The sequence below is a fragment of the Ascaphus truei genome, chromosome 20, assembly GCF_040206685.1.
Source record: "Ascaphus truei isolate aAscTru1 chromosome 20, aAscTru1.hap1, whole genome shotgun sequence".
Classification (NCBI taxonomy): domain Eukaryota; kingdom Metazoa; phylum Chordata; class Amphibia; order Anura; family Ascaphidae; genus Ascaphus; species Ascaphus truei.
The window spans coordinates 30,792,049-30,812,192 of record NC_134502.1 but is presented as its reverse complement, the minus strand read 5'-3'; the positions used below and the strand labels follow the sequence as shown (position 1 = coordinate 30,812,192).

Genomic DNA, 20,144 nt, shown 5'->3' with positions numbered 1-20,144 from the left:
CACGCGGCCATTTACAATGCTGAAAATGCCGTTACTCCCCACCCCAAGGCTGCCGCAATACCCTGCCACCGCACCCGCAATACCCAGCTGCCACAGCAACACTTCGTGAACAGGTAAAATGCAGTTACCCCGGGCGACTGGGCGAACGCATTTGTCAAGGACTGCACACATACATAACATATAATACAATACCAATGTATTACTGACAGGTAGGGGTAATGGTAGACTTAACCTTTATGAACAGCAGCCATATTTCCCCCTACGTTACACTGGTGTCTTACGAAATAGCATGACTAAGTAAATATGGGTCATAGCGTCTACATCTGGAGGTGACATGAACACAAGGAAGTCATCAACAAAATATAACAGGTTCTCCATCAATTTATTATTATGTACAAAGCTTTTAAATCATCTCAGGTCTTTTCAGTATCCCAACCTGAAGTTAATCTACTGTAGCAGGGGAAAGGTTAAATATCTGCAAGAGGAAGATACCAAACTTCAGCAAAGCTGTGAAAGTTACTAATTGGGATGGGAGTTTGTGTTTTCCACTAGGAATGACTTTCATCATCCAGATGGAGTCTCCATGGGATTCTGAAGACTGAGTACCACAGGGACTGTTCTCTTTCTATACTGTGTGAAGAGTATAAAAACCTATAGCAATCTGGGTGCAGTAAACATTACAGCTTGCCTTGTCAGACACGCTGCCAGGCGTTAGGAGAAGCTCCCAAATTCTAGGGTCAACAAGAAGCACAGAGAATTATCTCACAAAGACTTATCATGAATGTGGTTCCCTGAGAAAGCTGAGCCTGACACTGACTGAGTCTGATCATTGCCGTGGTGATTATAAGTGATGGTAAGTGTGGGATACAGAGGGAAGTCACATTGCTGTGTTCTTTTTACAGTAGGAGTGGTTATTTCATAAGAAGAAGTGTAACTACAATATAGCAAAGCTGTTGATATAACTTTGGGGTCTATAAATGAATGCACAATAACCAAGTCTTCAGTAAATGGATTCGGTCAATGTGGACAACCAATATTGACCTATATGTCCCACACAACATGACACGATTACAACCTACTGTGAGTGCATCTGCACTCAGAGCCTAAGAAACCCAGTATATACACTTTACTGAAGACTTGGTTATAGTGACATGTCATTTTACTTTGGTGTATTGTTTTTAGTCCATGAGTGGAGGGACGGGGCTGTGAACGTGTAGGGAAGTAACATTGTCCAATTTTACCCCAAAACGTTGCCCCTCTCATATTCCATGTACTTTTTCTTCCCTCCTGTTGGTAATTTTTTCCACCACACTTAGCTTGTCTGTGATATCACTTTCCCCTTCCTCCCCTCTCTGGCTGAGCCTGCACCAAGTTTTGATCCCATATCTGTTCATTGCATACGGTTGCGTTGCAGCCTTTTGGGGTTTATTTAATAAAAATACTCCTTTGTTGCAAACATTGACGTCTCATAGTACTTTTTTGGAGTGCTGGGAAACCCAGTTGTGTTATGAAGTTTATTTAGGAAGGATTGTGATACGTTGGGATATTCTGCACTAACACTGCCATTAAACCTTTTTAAACTTATATTATGAGTTATCATAAGACCGTTTGTGTTATCAGAAAGAACAATGAAGCCTTCTACATCTGTACTCATTATTCCAGAATATTGGCCTGTTCTATCTAGAAGGAGTGTAAAGGAGACAGGTGGTAGCAGAGTGAAGGTGTTAACGCAAATGCATAAAGGGAGGGACAGTGGAATGGGTTCTTTTACAGACTTTAACCACATCTCATCTTAGGATAACACAGGTATCGAAGAAGTAATTTGTGTTTACTCTGTTAACAGGCGATGCTGGGGAAGAATCACACCATAGTCACAGAATTCCTGCTTCTTGGATTCCAGAATCTTCACAACTTCAAGATTTTACTCTTCACTGTGTTCCTCGTGACTTACATTATGACCATAAGTAGTAATCTCCTGATCATCGCATTGGTGTCAACCAGTCACCAACTCCACTCTCCCATGTATTTCTTCCTTGCCCACTTATCCTTATCCGACATCCTGCTCATCACGGTTATTGTCCCCAACATGCTACGCCTCATATGGGGAGAAGGTGGCACCATGTCTGTTGCTGGCTGTATCAGCCAACTTCACTTCTTTGCTTCCTCTATGGCAACAGAGAGTCTCCTCCTCACAGTGATGTCCTATGACCGATACCTGGCCATTTGTCACCCATTGCGTTACACCACCATTATGAATTTTAAGCTTTGTCTGCAGCTGGTCATCTGGTCTTGGCTCTTGGGTTTTATATTTACATTATTCTTAATTCTTCCGATCAGTCAGTTACAGTTCTGTGGCCCCAATGTCATTGACCATATCTTCTGTGATTTTGCTCCTCTTGTAAAACACTCGTGCTCAGACACCTCATTCTTAGAAATGGAAGACTTTGTGTTAACCTTCCCTGTATTCCTCTTACCATTTGTGTTCATCATTGCGACCTACGTATGTATCTTCCTCACCATCCTCAGGATCCCCTCCACCACTGGGAGAACAAAAGCCTTCTCCACCTGCAGCTCTCACATCTCTGTTGTTGGAACATATTATGGGACTCTGATTATTATTTATGTTATTCCATCAATAGAACACTCATTTACCATAAACAAGGTCCTATCTCTGCTGTACACGGTGGTGACTCCCTTCTTCAACCCCTTAATATACAGCCTGAGGAACCAGGAGATCGGGGCAGCTCTGAGGAGAAAGTTTCAATATTTAACAGATTTCTGGCATGAAAGGAGAGGGAGGTAACCCAACATATGAACCTCTTTGTAGTATATAGATGATAAGATTAATATTGAATTTGTGTAGGGACCTCAGGAGTAGTCACTGTTTAGTTTGATGACATATGGCCTCTTCCTGATATGATTTGACTCAGGATGTCCTGTTTACCCAATATCAAGATACACTGTATAGTTAGATGATTAGAAAGCAATGTGCTGGTACTGGTATATGTACAGATGTAGGAAGGGTTATTACTCTCACTGTATAGTTAGATGATCAGAAAGCTGTGTGCTGGTACCAGTACATGTACAGATGTAGAAAGGGTTATTACTATCACTAGCGTATTAGGGTGGGATATGTTGTTACATTAATTCCTAAGAAAACTCTGCTTTATAATATGATTTGTATATTCCATATATTGTAGTTTGGAAGATCTTGATTTGCTTCAAATGACCTCGGAGAAGGTCTCAGGACGTGGGATGTTAGCAAATAGAAAATGCACAGTTTATACTGTGATATCATAACTGTCCTCTAGGGGCTGAATAGGGCAGCTATAGGGCTTTTGCAGCACACAGAGTTAATTCTCCATGGAATGGTTGTTCAGCTGTTACATAATGAAGCTAATCAGCATGGTCTGAATAGTCAGGAAGTGCTTTAAAAGACAGAAAGCTGCTCTGGTCAGAGAGACTGTTTTTCCCCAGAGAAGAGGGGAAGACAGAGGGCTCCCCAGCTACCGAAAGCTGGTTAAAGAAGCTGGTAGAGAATGAGAGACACTGCCGAGAGAGCCGTGCTGAAGCAGTGATGTCTGGTTACAGAGGAATTGCAGGAGTTTCTCTGACCTCACATGGGGCCGAATTCCCTGAGAAGAAAAGGAGGACACATTGTGCTGAAGCAAAGATGTCTTCTCCACAAGGGCTAAGATAAGCAAAACCCTTACTATTGTATGCAAAGACTGTGTTGTTACTTTATTGCCTAAGCTTGCTTAGATGCCGAACGCTTGAAACAAATCCCCAAAAAACTTACAGTATTAGCCTGCCTTCTCTCCCTCTCCTCCTCTGCATTGTCATCCTTTGGTCATGGGGGTTTCTTATAAACAGGGAGCAATGAGAAAATGTCCACATTCTTTCACCCCTTTTCAAACCTTCTCCTTCACCGCTTGTGACAGATGCATCCCTAAGGGGCTTGTGACTCAAAAATATGCATCCTTAATGTCACTTTTACTGCCCCTTCCTTTATCTTCTCCCATGCCCCAGATTTCAGCAATGTCCTGTGCCCCTCTCGCTTCACCACCAGCTGCCCCAGCCAGCCCACGTCTGCCAGCCATTGAAGAAACTGCCCCTGCGTGTGCTCTGCACTCCAGGTTCCTCCAGCACTGACTAAACCTTCCGGCTGCACCGCCCCGAAGCTGGAATTTTCCATCCATGCAAACCCTCAAGCGAGACACATCCTGTCCCCCACGGGGCACCCCCATGCCCCCGGTATTTATCACTTTCTCACAAAACCCATCATTCGATGGTATCACTACACTGTCCCCCTGGACCCCAATTGCCCATCATTTCCATCAATTCCCTAGTCACTAATCTACCTACTGTACACGCTACTCCTGGAATGCCAACCCCTGGGCCCCGATACCTCACCCCAGGGGTTCACACCAAAGTCCTACCACCAGTTTCCACTGCTCCATAGCTTTCCCATTATTCCTCTGCTCCTTCCTCTGCCAAGATGCTCCTGACATTCCGCTGACACCGTGTCCTGACAACCGCCCCTTACTTCCTTATAATGAGGAGCATGGAGAGCATGGAAAGTAATATCCCCCCCTCCCTTGTACTCCAACCAAGTGCAACACTGCAACCTTCATTCCCAGAAGAAGAGCCTGGAGACCCCTTTCTGTAACTACTCCCAGATAGGGTCTGCTTCTGTTCCTGATGCCTGCCAGCATCAGCTATCCTTCTCCTAACAGCCCCCCCTCTCCCTAACTGCTCCCCTTTGGGTCAAATCCTGCATACTTCTACCCCTACAGTCTGCCTCACTAAGGCCAACCTGGGTGAATGCCTACACACCTCCTTGACATAGCTGGATCAGTCCTGTTCCTCGCTGCCATCCATCTGCCCATCCAATGGGCTGACTCTCTGGGTGATGGGATGACCTACGCCACCACCAAACTTCCAGCTATGCCCCTACCATCCGCTTCTCACCCTCCCATCCACCACCTATAGCTGAGTAGAGGCCGATGCTACCACGCCAGAAAGGACCCCTTACTCCCTCTGCCCGGCACTGCAGAAAGGGACCTTCGGCGCTCCTCCCATCTCCGCTATCTCTCCATCTTTGCTTACCTCCATGGCTGCCACCCCATCGACCATTGATACTTTAGCAGCCAGGCCAAACCTCTCCTTTCCATCTCTTCTCTCACGTTGGTCAGCCAGGCATCTTCCATGACTGCCTCTTCCACCAGAGCTCTCGACCGATTTCTGCAACTACTCTCCTGGACCATGATCCCAGAATCCCAATTCTTCCGATTCAGTCCGGAAATTAAGTAGAAGGATCAAGGTGCACACCTCACTAATATGAGTTTCTACCCCCTCAGCTCTATTCCCCATCAAGCAACAATTAGTCCCTCCTCCCCATCACTCGGCCGGCAGTCATGTTTCACTTCACCCATGTGCTCAGAGTCTGGATTTTTAAGGCTTGAGTCAGTGTGTTTGGGATGATGATAAGACACATTGAATTATTATATGCTGTCACACTTTTTAGATGTCCTAATATTCATCATTTTCGACCACAAGCTACTGTAGCACCTCAAATGAAGTCATACATATTTAAATAATGTAGGCACAGGGTTAATATTTTCCCATCTCTTATTGCTTTACATAACCAACTATTAATCAAGCCCCTGGTGTCTTACAGAATAACACCACTCAGTGAATATGGGTCATAGTTTCTACATCTGGAGGTTACTTCAACACAAGAAAGACAGCAACACAATATAAGTAATACAAAGACAAGAAACGGGTTCTTCATAAATTATATTATTATGTACGGAGCTTTTAAATCATCTCAGGTCTTTTCAGTATCACTATAATCTAGCAGGGGAAAGGTTTAATTATCTGCAAGGTGGAGATACAGTACCAAACTTCAGCAAAGCTGTGTAAGTTACTGATTGGGATGGGAGTTGGTGTTATCCTCCTGGAATTTCTATCAAATCTCCTGATGAAGTCTCCATGGAATTCTGTAGACTGAGTATCACAGGGACTGTTCTGTCTGCTGTGTGAAGAGTATAAAAACCTCTATCAATCTGGGTGTAGTAAACATTACAGCCTGCCATTGTCAGACACGCTGCCCGGCGTTAGGAGAAACTCCCATGTTGTAGGGTCAACAAGAAGCACAGAGAATTATACCACAAAGACTTATCACTTTGCTGAATACATCTCACTAAGGACGTTTACCAGGGAAGGCTAATGTGGTTCCCTGAGAAAGCTGACCCTGATACTGACTGAGTCTGATCATTGCTGTGGTGGTTATAAGTGATGGTAAGTATTGTATTCTATTGTATGTCTTTATTTATATAACGCCAAAAGTGTACTCAGCGCTTCACAAAGAATACAGTACAAGGAATTATAATTATACAATAAGTGCAAAAAAATCAGACAATAGGAAAAGAAATCCCTGCCCCGAAGAGCTTACAATATAAGAGGTTTAATGGGAAACTTACAGAGACAGTAGGTGGGGGAGTAATTGCTGTAGATGGGTATGCTTGGTCACAATGGGTGGTAGGAGTGACTGAGTGTGGGACAATAGCCATGCATGCAGGCTATAGGGATACTTGATTTGTGGGGTGAGATTTAAGGCTGGTCAGTATTAAATGAAAAGGTTAACACCATTTACAGGGGAAGAGATGGCAGGGAGGCATGAGTGAGATCAGGTGTGTATGTCTGGCTTCAGGCTATGGGGCGATCCCCAGCAGCGGGAAGGAGTATATAGAGGGTGTGAATAGAGGATTTGTGTGGGTGTTTTTTATTGAGGGGTATAGAAGTTGTTGGGAGAGGGGTGCATAAATAATGGTGCAGTGGGTAAGTTGGAGTGAACAGAGACATTCACAAAGGAATGAGGAAACAGTAAACAGAAAAAGGAGTAGGGAGGGCATAGTAAGATGCAGGAGAAAAGATGTCAAAGGTAATGGAGAATAAAAATGAACAAATAATCACAGATGTTAAAAGAGAATGTCTCACAGTGGCAAAGTTGTAATGCAGAGTCCAGATCTTCCTCCAATCTTCACCTCCAATTTCAACTCCAAAATTAACTCTTGCAGACACTTTAGATATGACACTTAAGAGGGGACTCTTTTGATGTTACACGGCCATATGTATGGGTATCCCATAAGTGTGGGATACTGAGGGAAGTCACATTAATCTGGTTTGCAGGGAGTTGAATATGTGATATAATAAATAAAAAAATGAAGTATATGACCTTTATTAAAAAATAGCTGTGCTGATTTTACATTGGGATCTATGTAACAACGCAAATACAAATTGCTTTGATTCTGTGTATCATTATGTTCTCATAGTTTTGTTTAAGGCAAATAACCCATTAATCATGTATTGGTACGCTATGTTTGGGGAATCATACAGATACAGCAGGAGTTCAGAGGGTATCAGAGCCTGACCAAGATGGTTAGTAACTGCCACAGTGATTATGAGGAGATGTACAGATGTAGAAGGCTTTATTGTCCCCTCTGTGTTGGATATTGTGGGATACGTTGGGATATTCTGTACTAACACTGCCATTATACCTTATGGAATCTTAAATTATGAGTTATCATCAGACACTTTGTGTTATCAGGAGGAACAATGAAGCCTTCTGCATCTGTACTCATTATTCCAGAATGTTGACCTTTTCTATCTAGCAGATGGTTTTTTTTTTTTTGTAACTTAGATTTTATTGCATTTTTTCTAAACAAGTGATACAAAATACGGTGTACATTACATATACAGTAAGCTTGACGTTAATCTCCGCTATAAACAGTACCGTATGTCCATTTGAGAGATTTATTCCGGTTTTTCGGGCCCTACTTAACCGGGTTGTTCTGGGTGGGCTAATAACAAAGATAGCATAATTCACATAATACCAATAATTCGGATTAATAAAAACAAAAACAGAATCAACCATAAAAACAAAAACAAAAGCAAACATAATAAAAAAAAAAAAAAAGGGAGGGGGGGAGGATAGAGAGGGAGTAAGGGGCGGTGCGAACAAGAGAGGAGCCTCATCTCATGCTAGATCCCTCAACTGCTCCTGGTAAGGTTTTTTGTGGGTTGCGTGCTCCCTGAATGATCCCCTCTGTAGGCTGTCTCTTTATCTGCGTAGTCGTTGTGTGCTAAATTTCCACTCCTAAAGGAGAACGCATCTGCATCTATCACAGCCAGATTGTGTTTCTCTCAACCCCGGGGATATCCGTCTGCGCCAACCAAGGCGTCCACTATTTGAGATATTTTGTGCCAGTGTCGTTGACTAGACTCGTCAACTTTTCCATCTGACAGATAAACCACAATCGATTTAGAATCTTTGGGATATTTGGAATTTCGGGGCGTTTCCATAGTGCTGCGATCTCGCTCCGCATGGCTATTGCAAAATGTGCTATTAGTTTATTGTTTGCTTTGGACAGGCCCGTTAATGGTCTATTCAAGAGGAATAGCCATGGGTCTGGGGGAATAGTGAGGTCGAAAATCCTCTGTATCCAATTTCTGATTTCTTCCCATAGTGGGGAGATCCTCGGGCAAGACCACAGCATATGTAACAGATCGGCCGATCCTCCGCACTGCCTGGGGCATAGTGAGGAGGATCCAGGCACAAACTTGGCTAATTTCATTGGGGTGAGGTACCACCGCATTAGGACCTTATATGCGTTCTCCCTTAGTGTGGTACATATGGAGCTTTTTGCCGTGGCCAGGTATATAGCGTTCCACTCGTCGTCTTCTAATGTCTCTCCCAGGTCTCTTTCCCATTGGGTTCTAAATGACGGTGGCTGTTGTCTAGAGCTCGCAGAATTGACTACTTCCTTGTACAGTTGTGATGTGAGTCCCTTTGTGTCGGTCTCTGCCAGACAGAGCTTTTCGAATGACTTTAGGGTGGGGTATGGGGAAGATTTGTTATAAAATGCTCGGAGCTGGAGGTACCTAAAAAATTCTGAGTGGGGTATATCTTTTTCTTCTCTGACGTGTTCAAATGTTTTAATCTTGCTATTGTAACCCTCCAGATCTTTGATCCGTATGTAACCTTTTTGTTTCCAAATTGATGCATCTCCCTCTAGTAGGCCAGGAGCGAACTTGGGATTGTTCCAAATTGGGGACATTGAAGAATTACTCGTTGTGAGGGAGTATTTAGTCTTATTGGCCTCCCTGAAAGTCAGCGAGTTGGTCATTGAGGAAAGCGGCATGTCAGCAGATTGTCGTGCTGTTTTAGGTAGCCAAATCAAGTTGCGTAATTTTAAAGGAACGCAGGCAGCACTCTCTAATTCCACCCACCGTTTTAGATGTGGATTGGATTGCCATTGAACAATTTGGCATAATTGGGCCGCTTTGTAATATGAGAGCAGGCAGGGTATCGCTAGGCCCCCCGCTAGGACAGATCTTTTCATATTTAATTGTTGACTCTCGGTTTTTTCCCTCCCCAGATAAATTTAGAGATTTAAGACTGAAGTGAGAGCAGGGCCTTTAGTCTGAGTGGCACTGGTAACGTCTGGAAAAGGTATAGGATACGGGGGAGTAGGTTAATTTTGACGCTATGTATCCTACCTATCCAGGATATTCGTATAGAGGACCATTTATGGAGATCAGATATTAACGTCAGAATTAGGTTGGAATAATTTGCATTGTAAATGTCTTTGGTGTTCTTGGTTATGTGGACTCCTAGATATTTTATATATTTCTGTTGCCAGTGGAAGTTAAAATTTAGGTGTAGTAATTTCTCTACATGTCGAGGGAGATTGATGTTGAGAGCTTCGGATTTAGCTTGATTTATTTTAAATCCCGAAATGGTCGAGAATCTGTCCAATAAATCCAATAGGTTTGGCAAGGAAGTGAGGGGCTTTGAGATAATTAGTAGGATATCATCTGCATACAGGGCCGCTTTATGTGATTGAGAATATGTGTTTAACCCCGAGATATCCGGGTTGCCTCTAATTTGCGCCGCCAGTGGTTCTATACATAGAGCGAACAGGAGAGGGGATAATGGGCATCCCTGTCTCGAGCCACTCTTAATTTGGAAGGGGAGAGATGGAAAGCCCTGATGTATTACCCTGGCGGTGGGTCCTGAGTATAGCGAGAGAATCGCTCTACTCACCTGATCCCCAAAGCCAAATGCCGAAAGCGTCTCCTTCAGATAAGGCCAGTCTATCCTATCAAAAGCTTTTTCTGCATCCAGACTTAACAGCATACTTTGTGTGTTATTTTTTTTAGCCAATTCTACCAGATCAATAAATCGCCGGGTATTGTCCGCTGCCTGTCTGCCTTTAATGAATCCGACCTGATCTGGGCGTATAAGTCTGGGTAGGATTAGACATTATCTATTGGCCAATAGTTTAGCATATAGTTTAATATCGGTATTGATTAGGGATATGGGCCTATAACTTTTGCAGTCCAGCGGATTTTACCGGGTTTATGGATTACTGATATAGATGCCTGTAACATTTCTCTGGGGATGGGGGCCCCTGCTAATATTGCATTGAACACGCGGAGCAACCTAGGGGCTAGTACTTTGACAAATTTCTTATAGTATAGCCCCGAGAAGCCATCTGGTCCTGGGGATTTTGAGGATTTGAGTTCCTTAATGACTTGTGACACCTCCTCTATAGAGAAATCAGCGCCCATGGCCTCTCTCTCTGCCTCTGTCAATCTCCCTAGCTTTGAGCTGGCTAAGAAATCTCTCAGCTTCTCGCTCGTTTCAGCGTTATGTGCCACTTTCTCTCCATTATATAATGTCTCATAGAACGAACCAAATTCTTCTACTATTTTCTTAGGGTTGGCCGTGGGGGTGCCTGATTTTAAGCGTATAGCTTGGATATTAAACTCCACTTGTCTGTCTCTTAACGCTCATGCCAGCATAGTATCCGGTCTGTTCGCTTTTTCGTAAAATTTCCTCTTAGACCAACTCAGCGCGTTATCTGCCCTGGAGGTCAACAACATGTTTAATTCAATTTTGGTATCTTTCAATTCTTGTAGGGTTTGCAGGTCAGGGTTACTCTTATGGAGTGATGTAAGGGAGTGTAATCTCGCTTGAAGCTTAACAATTTTTGAGTCCCTTTCCCGTTTTCTCCTAGCTGTGGTGCTAATTAGTATGCCCCTCAGCGTCGCTTTGTGAGCCTCCCATAATACAAACTGGGAATCTACAGAGCCTGTGTTTGTGTGGAAGAATTGAACTATTTCTTCCTTTATTGTCTTATAAATCTCAGGGATTTTTAGGATTGATTCGTTGAGCTTCCAGTTCGCTCCTGGTCTGCCTGTCCGGATGTGCTCGCACCTCAGCTCTATCGGTGCATGGTCAGACCATGAAATATCCTGGATCCCAGGTCGGGAGACCAGAGGTACCAGTTGGCTAGAGACGAAAAAGTAATCGATTCTGCTGTAGGAGCCGTGTGGGTGGGAATAGAACGTATAGTCCCTATCAGTCGGGTGTAGTTCTCTCCATATGTCAGTCAGTTGGTTGTCCTTGAGGCCCTTGCGTAACGAGGTCCCCGCTTTTTTATGTACCGTGCCCATATTCCCTGATCTGTCTAAGTTTGGTTGTATGACCATGTTGATATCCCCTGCGAGTACTACACCGCCCTTCGCTAAGGCGCATAGGGTCCGAAAAAAGTCATCAAAGAAGGCTGCGTCCTGCTCGCAGGGGGCATAGATTGTGGCTAGTGTGATGCATTGCTCCCGTATCGTGCCCACTAGAATAAGAAAGCGTCCCTCTGCGTCTCTTTTAATGGTTTGGGCTACAAATATGATTTTATTATGGAACAAGATGGCCACCCCACAATTTTTAACTGGTGCGGAGGAAAGGTAGAACTGGGCATAGTCTTTGTCTAAAAATTTGGGTGCATTGGTCTTGCTAAAATGAGTCTCCTGTAACATCAGGATATCTGCGTGTTTTCTTTTGTAGTCAGTGAAGGCTATTTTTCTCTTTGTTGGGCTATTAAAGCCCTTAACGTTATGTGATAGAAGGGTTAATGCCATCACTTAGTATGTGAGAGGTGTAACAAGCTAACATTTGATGACTCACCCAGGGCATCTTGTCTCTTGTTCAACTGGCGAACGTTTTTGATGTTGCCATCTCGCATAGTTCTTGTCCAGGTCTGCACCTTCCCCGTCCGGGTGGGGAAAGGATTGGGAGGGGTAGGGAGGGAGGAGACAGTACGAGGGAAAGCACATTAGGGGTAAAACAAAATTCAAAACATAAATTAACCAACTTTGTAATAATCATAAAAAATAAATGAAAAACCACAGCTCCCCTCGGGGTCCGTCGAGTGGGAGTCTGACGCCCAAAGGGCAGGTCATCATGCCTGACCTTCCAAATCGGCCGGCTTTCCCTTCCCGGGAATGACCCCCCTGGGACTTGTCTAGGGTCCTCATTCGTCAGGAACCTATATTAGGAACACAAGTACGACGCCGTGGGTGAATCCCACCGGCGCAAAACTGGTATCTAACTTAACCTTAAACTTCAGAACGATTTTAAGCTTCATAACGACTTACAGCAGTACTTAAGTTATACTGAGTGCGTATCCATATATTTATACATCTACACACATATATATATACACATATATATATTCATATACCCATGTACACATACATACACATATATACCCAACGTTTGAATGAACCCAGTTATTTAATCCTATATTTAACATATTTAACGTATTAACTCTATATAACATATAAAACATATAGAACATATAGAACATATGCAACATGCATTCTATACCATATAACGTATATTGCCTCGTTGAAACTTTATTGAAGAGGGCTCAACGTCAAATGGTAAACTGAGTCTTTGGAGCTTGAATTATGACATGTCCATGCAGCCATGTAACCGCATGCGCCCGCATTCAGAAGCATACCTGCGTGTATGCCTCCTGAACCCCCAAGGTGCCATGTACTCAACTCACCTATATACCACAGACCATGCACACTTACATACCCATACACCTAGCATGCACGGCACATCCAGCAAATAGCACACATGACTTACATACACATAACCCAGCCTCCTCTGCCCCCCCCTCCCTTCTCATCCTCCTCTCCCCCCTCCCTTCCTTCTCATCCTCCTCTCCCCCCCTCCCTTCCTTCTCATCCTCCTCTCCCCCCCTCCCTTCCTTCTCATCCTCCTCTCCCCCCTCCCTTCCTTCTCATCCTCCTCTCCCCCCCTCCCTTCTCATCCTTCTCTCCCCCCCTCCCTTCTCATCCTTCTATCCCCCCCTCCCTTCTCATCCTTCTCTCCCCCCCCTCCCTTCTCATCCTTCTCTTCCCCCCCTCACTTCTCATCCTCATCCTCCCTTCCTTCTCGTCCTCCCCCCCTCCCTTCTCATCCTCCCCCCCCTCCCTTCTCATCCTCCCCCCTCCCTTCTCATCCTCCCCCCCTCCCTTATCATCTTCCTCCCCTTCCTTCTCATCCTCGTCCCCTCTCTTCTCATCCTCCTCCCCTCCCTTCTCATCCTCCTCCCATCCCTTCTCATCCTCCTCTCCGTCTTTCTCTCCCCCACCCTTCCGATCTCCGTTTCCTCTCTCCCCATGCTCCCTCCCTCCACGCCCCTGGTCTTTACGCCGCCGCTAAACCCCCTGCCTCCCGAGCCGAGTCTCCCTGTTGTGCGTGCAGTGTCACATGGGGCCGCGCCGTACTCTTGCGAGAGAGCTGCCCCTGGCTCATCGCCCGGCAGTGACGTCAGCGGCAAAGCCCGCGAAAGCCAGGGCCGCTCCCGCCGAGCATGGGGGAAGATAGAGGCAATATGGATGCCCTCCAAAAGTCAGCGTCGGACACGCTGGAGACCAGGAGGGCAGCCGCAGGGTCTGGGGGCAGCTGGGTCACCGGAGGACGCGTTCTTGGTGCCTCCTACCGGGTGAAGTAAGATGTTGCAGCTGAAATAACCCAGCTGGCAGGGAACATAAAAAGCAAAATAACATGATGAAGGTCATGAGCTTTTTGAGGTTGTGGATACCAAAAGGGATCTCTTTTATAGGGTTATTTCTTAGCTTGGGCACTTCCAAATTTTATGGGGCGAGAACTCAGTTATGGGCAGCCACTGATCCCATTGCTCCTGCCACCGATCGAGGAGCCCCCACTTTGCTCCACGTGGGCAAGGGCACATCCGTGTCTCCTGCGTCTGCTTGTGGGGATGCCTGCAAGATCTCCGCCGCTCCCCCTGCTCCCAGCTTGCCGAGGAATCCCTCGCTGTCCTCCAGACGCCTCAAGGTATGTGCCACCCCATTCCGCAGCACCATCAGTGCACATGGGAATAGCCACCGGTATCCAATCTGCTGGTCCCTCAGGATCTTTGTAATGGGGGCTAGGGCTCTTCTTTTGGCCAGGGTGGCATGGGACAGGTCTTGGAACACCTGGAATCTCACTTGATCAAACTCCATATGTTTAGTATCCCGTGAGATCCTACAGACCTCCTCTTTTGTGCGGTAATGGTGGAACCTGATAACAATGTCTCTTGGGAGATCCCGTGCCTGGGATCTCCCTCTCAGAGCACGATGACATCTGTCTAACAGGAGCTCACGGTCTGTCCTGTCAGGGAAGAGTTGTTCTAGCCACTTGGTGGCAAAATCCTCTGGGTCGGTGACAGACTCAGGGACCCCCCTTAGACGGATATTACTTATTCTGTCCCTGTTTTCAGAGTCCTCAATCTTTTCCTCTAGAAATCTGACCTGGTCCCCCAGCTTAGTCACTTGTTTCTGGGTTTGTGCCAGTGCTGGGACGGTCTCATCAGACTTAGCCTCTAGGGAATTTGTCCGCTCACCTATGGCATCAATATCTTTCCTGAGAGCCCAAAGTTCTGTTTTAAAAAATTGCTTCATTTCAGCGAGAAGGCTTTCATATCCTTGCGCCTCATTACCTCCATTTCGTCTGATGCAGTACTTGCATTTTCTCCCTCAGGGTCTGTCATGGTGGGTTGTGCAGGGGATTCAGGCCTGTCTCCCTGTGCTGCCTCTCCTTTTTTGAAATAAGTAGAGACTGTCTGGGGTTTTCTTCGAACTGTTTTGTTAGAAGCCATCCTGGTATGTTTAGAGATTCTTTACTGTTGGTTGTGTTTGCTGTTGTCACGATTTTGCTGTAGTTATTGATATAACTAGTGCCGGTGAGAATGGAGCTCAGGTACTAAGCAGCCATTCACCTCCCCGTCGTCACGTGACCTCAAAGATGTTTTTTTAAGATTGAACAGTTAAACATGGAGAGAGGGAGCCATGCATATATCGAGGGTATAGGATTTTCATAAGTACTGTATGGGGCAGTGGGGGAACATGGGGTTTAGGAGAACGAGAGCAGTAAAGACAAAAGGAGAATAAAGGAGACACTTGTGTGCACAGTGAAGGGGTAACAGCAAAGGCATAAAGGGAGGGACAGTGGCATGGGTTATTTTACAACCTTTAACCACATCTCATCTCATGATATTCCAAATATCGAAGAAGTAATTTGTATTTACTCTGTTAACAGGCGATGCTGGGGAAGAATCAAACCATAGTCACAGAATTCCTGCTTCTTGGATTCCAGAATCTACACAGCTTTAAGATTTTACTCTTCTCTCTGTTCCTCGTGATATACATCATGACCATAAGTAGTAATCTCCTGATCATCGCATTGGTGTCAACCAGTCACCAACTCCACTCTCCCATGTATTTCTTCCTTGCCCACTTGTCCTTATCTGACATCCTGCTTACCACGGTTTTTGTCCCCAACATGCTACGCCTCATATGGGGAGAAGGTGGCACCATGTCTGTTGCCGGCTGCATCTGTCAACTTCACTTCTTTGCTTCCTCCTTGGCTACAGAGAGTCTCCTCCTCACAGTGATGTCCTACGACCGATACCTGGCCATCTGTCACCCGTTGCGTTACACAACCATTATGAATTTTAAGCTTTGTCTGCAGCTGGTCATTTGGGCTTGGCTCTTAGGTTTTATATTTGTATTACTCATAATTCTTCCGATCAGTCAGTTACAGTTCTGTGGCCCCAATGTCATTGACCATATCTTCTGTGATTTTGCTCCTCTACTAAAACATTCGTGCTCAGACTCCTCCTTCTTAGAAATTGAAGACTTTGTGCTATCCATTGCTTTAGCCCCCTTGCCATTTGTGTTCATCATTGTGACCTACATATGTATCTTCCTCACCATCCTCAGGATCCCCTCCACCACTGGGAGACAGAAAGCCTTCTCCACCTGCAGCTCTCACATTTCTGTTGTTTGCACATATTATGGGAGTCTGATTATTATTTATGTTGTTCCATCCAGAGGACATACATTTAACATAAACAAGGTCTTATCTCTGCTGTACACGGTGGTGACTCCCTTCTTCAACCCCTTAATATACAGCCTGAGGAACCAGGAGATCGGGTCAGCTCTGAGGAGAAAGTTTCAATATTTAACAGATTTCTGGCATGAAAGGAGAGGGAGGTAACCCAACATATGAACCTCTTTGTACGTTATAGAAAGTAAGATGATTTAATTTGTGAAGGGACCTCGGGAGTAGTCACTGCTTAGTATGATGACAGATGGCCTCTTCCTGATAAGATTTATATCAGGATGTCCTGCCTCCCCAATGGGAAGATGCACTGCGTAGTTATATGATCAGAAAGTTGTGTGCTGGTACCGGTACATGTACAGGTGTAGGAAGGGTTATTACTCTCCCTGTATAGTTAGATGATCAGAAAGCTGTGTGCTGGTACCGGTACATGTACAGGTGTAGGAAGGGTTAATATTCTCACTGGCACATTATGGTGGGAATTTTTTTTATAGTCTGTGTTATCACTGCCATTAAATCCTATGGAAACTCTGCTTTATAACCTTAAATTCTATGTTATCAGTAGGTAAAATAAAGCTTTTTACATCTGTCCTATAGTCTCACCATGCTTTGTATATTCCATGTATTGTAGTGCATCTGTATTAATGTCACTAGAGATAATAATTGTATATACAGTATATCATTAATATAGTTAAGAAAATGATAGATTGTTATCATATAGATAGTAAAATAAACACTATATATATTTATATTATTAATTAATATGTTTAAAGTGTAGATCGTATTGTCAATATTATTCATATCATTATTAATATTATTTATATTAATATCGATCATACCACCAATATGTATATTAATATATGGAGTATGGTGTACTTTTATATCTACTGTATGTATTTATTGTGTGCAGGAATAGCTTCGAATAATGCTTCCTATTTAATGCATTTAGAGATGATGGATCCATTAGGAAAAGTAGAAATGGGCTGTACACATTCACATTGGCGTAAGCTCTGAACACGTCCCTCACTTCCATGCTTGTATATTTCAATAAGGCATTGGACATTGTATTCAGTAAGTGAATCAATGGTACGGTTCCATACAGACAATGTAGCAAATTCCCTGGACGAGATGGCTGGGGTCAAAAAGTGTCTAGAAAAGACACAATTGGATGAAGGAAAAAGATGAATAATCAATAGTTCTTTTTCCTTCCTTGAAATGACTTCATGTTGGAAGTGGGTGTGCCCTTTGCAAAGTGTCCATAAATCAGCACTCCTTTTGTGGACTGTTTATTGAAGAAAGGATAATTCCTACCGGGCTCTAACTCTTCTGAGAGTATGAAGCAGCCAGGCACATGACTTTAGCCTACACAATTTCCTCTTAAGCTATAACAGTTCATAACCTCAGCCCGTAACGATGAGTTCAAACTCACAGAGAATCATACGTTGCCATGTAGTGGTTCCCCTGGTATAGGTATGGAGCTTTCATCACTTGCGGGGTACATCCAGTGTGCCGGTCCGCGAAATACTATGAATTGGAAAGAAGCAGGAAGCTGATTCGATGCACCACCAAAAAAATGGTAGAGAGGGTGACTGAATGAAAACATCGTCAATGTATTGCTTCATGGAGAACCGATGATCACACTGGCATGTTTCACGCTGTGCGCTTTATCAAAGACTCTTTGATAACCCGAAAAGACTGCTTCACAAAGCCGACCTGGGTGATTATATGCTCTCCTCCCTCTCCTAGCTGGATCCGTCCTGTCTCTCGCAGCCCTCTGCCCACATGCTAGGTTTAGTCTTTTCGGGGAATGACCAAACCTCCTCCAGCCATGCCCCCACTGTCCACTGCTCACCCTCACATCCACCGCCTATAGCTGATTGCAGGACGATGCTACCACTCCTCACTTGTCTGCTGAAAAATGTGCCTCACTTGTTTGCGTCCTCGAGTGTGCGCTCACACACACTATGGCCGGCCCCATAGATCCCCTGCATTTAGTTTGAGCCACTAGCGCCGTCGCACACTCTGGCTCTTGCACCATGTCCGCGGTCTTACTCCCTCTGCTGACACTGCAGCAAGGGACGTTCGGCAATCCTCCCACCTCGGTTATCTAACCATCTTTACCATCTCTATTACTGCCATCCTACGACCAACGATACGCTCCAGCTGCCAGGCTGCACCTCTTCTTTCCATCTCTTTCCTCAAGTTGGTCAGCCAGGCCTCCTCCATGACCGCATCTTCCACCAGAGCGACCAGAGCGACCTCCTGACTGACTTTTGCTGCACCTCTGCTGGACCATGATCCATGAATCCCAACTGTACTGGAGCTGCTTCTTCTGGACCTGTCCGTAAATTAACTGGTAGGATCAGGCTTTACCCTTCACTAACATACTGGACACCTAACAAGCTCCTATTAAACCCCCAAAATAACCACAACATATATATAAGCATATGAGTGTCACAGAGGAGTGCTACTGAGCATGGCAATATATATTTAAAACCAGACACAGAACATAAAACACAGACAAAGCTCAGTTTTAGCACATCCAGTGAGACTCATACACGGTACAGTGCCTAAATATATATGTATAAATATCTAATAAGTAAATGGTCTTTTAGTTTGACATTTTTGGCCAAAATTGTTGTAAGCCCCTGAGCCAACGGCACGGCAGACTACATATCAGGGGTCCCTAACGCTAATATAAATTCTTAATAACCTGTGTAATAACAGGAAGAATGATTTATAGTACATCTGTCAATATTAGTTGCAAAGTTCTAAGTCTGACTGAAGCTTTTATTAACCTGTACATTACCAGGAAAAGCACTCTGTATTAGAGATGTCACAGCCAAACTGCAAGCAGGCAAGTTCCCCTGAGTGGAAGATGCTATGGAGTGAGCCCATAACCATTTAAATGTGGGAGGGGGTGAGCTTCAATTAGGAAGGAGGTTGCCAACCTCCAATCAGCCATGACTAGCTGGACAAGAATTGTCAAACATACTGGACACCTAACAAGCTCATATTAAACCCCCAAAATAACCACATTAGGCCGTGTGAGTGAATAATTATCATTATTATATTGTCCCACCTGATGACACTGTCTCATTGCCCCCCTTTACATTGAAACTGATTTAGTGTGCATATGTGTCTAATTACCTTCTTATCCAGAGACTCTCATATCCACCACCAGCTTAAGTTCTTTCAAATCTAAGGCTGTCTCACACTTTAATCTGGTCTGTAACTGTTTCATAAGCTCATAATATATATTTTCTTTAACTGTGCATGCAATGTCTTGTATATAAATGTATACCTTGTTCATTTATGTAACTGTATTTGTAACCATGTATTATTTGTTTTACTCTGTGCCCAGGACATACTTGAAAACGAGAGGTAACTCTCAATGTATTACTTCCTGGTAAAATATTTTATAAATAAATAAATAAATAAATAAATGTTTACACCCGTATGAGAGGAGAACCATTGTCAAGATTCGTCCAACGACAAACATCAAGGTCACAGTAAGAAGAAAAGACAGAGAGAGAAGACCATAAAGAAAGAAGAAGGATCATCTAGAAGAAAGAGACGACTGCAAAAGAAACCTTGATGGGATATAACTTACACAAGGCCGTGTAAGTTTTTCTTTTATTGATTTATTTCACATCCATAGACTTATTTCACCCACATAAGTCTTAACACTTCTCTAGGGAGTACCAATCTCCCTTTGAGGACACTTTAAGGGTGTCAGAACCCCACTGAACATCATAGAGAGATAATACAACCACACCCCACCATTCCTTACGCTGTGCTCCCCCATCCCTTCGCACGTTCCATATCAAGGGTTTTGGATAGACCCTAGTGGGGTAGTTTGAGTCACACAAGG

The 20,144-nt window shown here is 44.3% G+C and overlaps 2 protein-coding genes across 2 annotated transcripts; both read left to right on the top strand.

Moving 5' to 3' along the window:
- Positions 1-1,846: 1,846 nt before the first annotated feature.
- Positions 1,847-4,156, top strand: LOC142471167 (olfactory receptor 6B1-like). Its single transcript, XM_075577955.1, has 3 exons — positions 1,847-2,799; positions 3,201-3,257; positions 4,030-4,156. The coding sequence occupies exons 1-3, from the start codon at positions 1,847-1,849 to the stop codon at positions 4,154-4,156; spliced, it is 1,137 nt and encodes a 378-aa protein (XP_075434070.1).
- An 11,313-nt stretch (positions 4,157-15,469) lies between these two features.
- Positions 15,470-16,426, top strand: LOC142471166 (olfactory receptor 6B1-like). Its single transcript, XM_075577954.1, has one exon. The coding sequence runs from the start codon at positions 15,470-15,472 to the stop codon at positions 16,424-16,426; it is 957 nt and encodes a 318-aa protein (XP_075434069.1).
- The last annotated feature ends 3,718 nt before the right edge of the window (positions 16,427-20,144 follow it).

What these genes read in the sequence shown, in the direction of transcription:
- LOC142471166 (XM_075577954.1), top strand. Translation starts at nt 15,470, where the DNA reads ATGCTGGGGAAGAATCAAACCATAGTCACAGAATTCCTGCTTCTTGGA.
- LOC142471167 (XM_075577955.1), top strand. Translation starts at nt 1,847, where the DNA reads ATGCTGGGGAAGAATCACACCATAGTCACAGAATTCCTGCTTCTTGGA. An exon ending in TGGCATGAAAGGAGAGGGAG is followed by an intron (nt 2,800 to 3,200) that starts GTAACCCAACAT and finishes CATATATTGTAG; the next exon opens with TTTGGAAGATCTTGATTTGC. An exon ending in AAGGTCTCAGGACGTGGGAT is followed by an intron (nt 3,258 to 4,029) that starts GTTAGCAAATAG and finishes CCCATGCCCCAG; the next exon opens with ATTTCAGCAATGTCCTGTGC.